We start from the raw sequence: 2,775 nt of genomic DNA on the forward strand, positions 1-2,775 counted from the left end.
CGGCCTCTGGGCTCTGCAGTGGGCCCTCCTGCGAGCATCTAAGCCAGCACGTGGCCGGGCTTTGAGGGCGGTCCTGCCCTAGCTTAGCCCTAGCTTAACGTGGACACGCGTGTTGGGAGGAGACCTGGGCCGGCAAAGCTGGACTGACCCAGCACTGCCGCAGACTCTCCGGGAGCCCACAGTCCCTCCTGAGCCGCCTGCCCCACCCAAGTCTGCGTGCACGCGTGCTCACGTGCATTCTCCGGGGCAGTGGCTCCACGCGGGCATCATGCCTCACGGGCTTCCCTCCCCGGAAAGGGTGGGCTGCCTGGCCTGTGCCTGCAGCCGGGGGTGGGGTGGGGGTGGAGTGCGGGCGGCCACCCACCTGCAGTTTGAGGCGGTGGGCCTCGATGGGGATGATCTTCAGGATGGGCAGGTCCACCACCAGCACCTTGGGCTTGCTCTTGACCAGACAGCCTCTCTCCAGGTCCCAGTCCGCGCCTTCCAGGTACAGTCCTGACACAAAGCACCCTAGGGAGCCAGGAAGGGACCGTTACGCGGAGGCACAGGCGTGAGCGTCGCACAAACTGGGAGCGTGCCCGAGCCTTCACCACGAGTCCCCTCGGAGCTGAGGGAAACGCCCCTGACGCAGACACAGGGCCCGGAGGGAGACAGCGGTGTCAGCTGCACCGCAGGCCGGACCCCTGTCGGAGGCAGGCGACGCCCAACCGAATGGGACGGTCCCGTCTAGCCCATCGGCTCTGGCTCCCGGGCCCGGCCCTCGGGGTTTGTGGGGAGGCCACTGGGTGCCCCGTCCTCTGAAAGGCCTGACCCTGACTGGGGAGTCCACGCCGCACAGAAGGAAAGGTGAGCGCGTCCAGGTCTCCCCGACATCACCCAGGACTCGACAGAGACCCTGGCGGAGAAGCGATGTGCCCCGGGTGTGTCCCCCCACGGCCTGGCCCGCTGCTCCTCCCTCAGAACCGGGGGCGGCGCCGGGCAGGGACCCCACAGAGGCTGTGGTCCATAGGGCTGCTGCACCTTGTCCTGCCCGCTCAGTCACTTCGTCTGCGTCCTGGAACTTGGTCACCTGCGTGAACAGGGTGGAGCGGTCCAGGGGCCAGCCGTTCCGCCGGCAGGTGGCCTGCACCAGGGCCGTGAGGTAGGATTCCGGGACGTGCAGCCCCGAGAGCCACATCACGTTGGGCTCGCTTTCCACGACCTGCAGAGCAGAGGGGCAGCTGCGTCAGATGTTGGTCAAAGCGGACGGACCCTGCGCTCACGGTAAAGACACCGTTCCCATTGGGGCCGGAAGATGGTGATAGGACCCTGGCAGCCCGTTCGGGAAAAGCAAGCTGCACCGCCGAATGCAGAGGAAGCAGAGATTCAGAAATCCTATATAATAAAGAACTAATATGCTAATTAGACCTAACAGCAGAATGACCATCCGGACGACCGTCCAGACGACCTTCTGGATGAAGCCGGGGCTGCGAGGGTCGGCCCAGGCAGCCGGGCTGAGCCCCTTGCACAAATTCCGTGCATTGGGCCTCTAGTAAAACAATAAGACCACAGAAATGCAGGTCTTCTCCAGGGAATGTGTCATGCCTCGGAGTAAAGGACACAAACCTGGAGCCATAAGGACAAGACCGACCTATCTGACGCCACAGAAATGCAGAGCTGTCCTCTGGGAAGAAACACCACGAGCCAAAGCCTGAGGACACCTGGCAGGCGAAGGCCCGTTCCCTTGACGTGCTAAGAACTCTTACAAATCGACTTCCAAAGATGGAGAATTGGATAAAAGTGAAACCAAAATACATAAGACAATTCACAGTCCTGGCTGGTTTGGCTCAGTGGATAGAGCCTGTGAACTGAAGGGTCCCGGGTTCGATTCCTGGTCAGGGCACATGCCCGGTTTGCAGGCTCGATCCCTAGTGGGGCTTGTGCAGGAGGCAGCCGATCCATGATTCTCTCTCATTGATGTTTCTCTCTCTCCCTCTCCCTTCCTCTCTGAAGTCAATAAAAAAATATTTTTTAAAAAGGCAATTTCACAGAAGAAGTACCACAAACTGAGATATACCTGGCCTCCCCCTAACCAAAGACACGCACATCCGGACAATCACGTCACCGTTTACCGACGGGACAAGACGTGCAAACATTCACACACAGCACCGCGGAGAGCGCTCTTGGCCGCCTGCACCCAACCTCCCCTCCTCCGGGCAAGCGTCAGGGTTTCAAGTGCACGCACTCGGGCCTCGTAGGCATGCGCGGGGAGCAGGCTTGAGTGAGCACCAGGACACGGGCCAGGCTGTCGCCTGTGCCGGCACAGGGAGACCCCCGGTGACCACCTGGATGCCCAGCACGGGGAGGCCCTGGGTGCCCGGACAGTGGGCACCCCCAGAGGAGTGAGACGGGTCTAGAGGGACTCAGACGGACAGGTGCCGAGACAGACTCTCCAGCGAGTGGGCCGAGCTGTGCCAGCGCCTTCAAGGTCTTCAAACAGGAAAAGGAAGAGACACAGATGTGCGGGCAGAGCACCGTCAGCCGCCTGCAGGGTCAGCACAGGGGCGGGGTGGGGCGGGGTCCGCAGGGCACCAGCGCCCCCTCACCCAGGACGTGTACTGGCTGAAGCGCCGCAGGAAGTAGAGCATCCAGTTCCCGAGGGACTTCAGGGTGTCGGGGGCCAGCTTCCTCCAGATGTGAGGGATGTTCCCGATGAACAGTGACCTGGCCACGTCGTCCAGCTCGCTGCTCATGCCCACTTCCCCGGCCAGGGCCTGCGGCGGGATGGGGAGCGGC

At 62.4% G+C, this 2,775-nt stretch overlaps 1 protein-coding gene across 1 annotated transcript in view; it reads right to left on the bottom strand.

Moving 5' to 3' along the window:
- The window catches only part of DNAH10 (dynein, axonemal, heavy chain 10), a 65,258-nt gene that overhangs the window by 420 nt on the left and 62,063 nt on the right, over positions 1-2,775 (bottom strand). The window contains exons 75-77 of the mRNA XM_005886314.2: positions 2,586-2,753; positions 1,021-1,201; positions 365-510 (exon numbers count right to left, since the gene is read on the bottom strand). Of these exons, the coding sequence (XP_005886376.1) occupies positions 365-510; positions 1,021-1,201; positions 2,586-2,753 (495 nt within the window). The remainder of the gene's footprint in view (positions 1-364; positions 511-1,020; positions 1,202-2,585; positions 2,754-2,775) is intronic.

The sequence above is a fragment of the Myotis brandtii genome, unplaced genomic scaffold (assembly GCF_000412655.1).
Source record: "Myotis brandtii unplaced genomic scaffold, ASM41265v1 scaffold97, whole genome shotgun sequence".
Taxonomy (NCBI): Eukaryota; Metazoa; Chordata; class Mammalia; order Chiroptera; family Vespertilionidae; genus Myotis; species Myotis brandtii.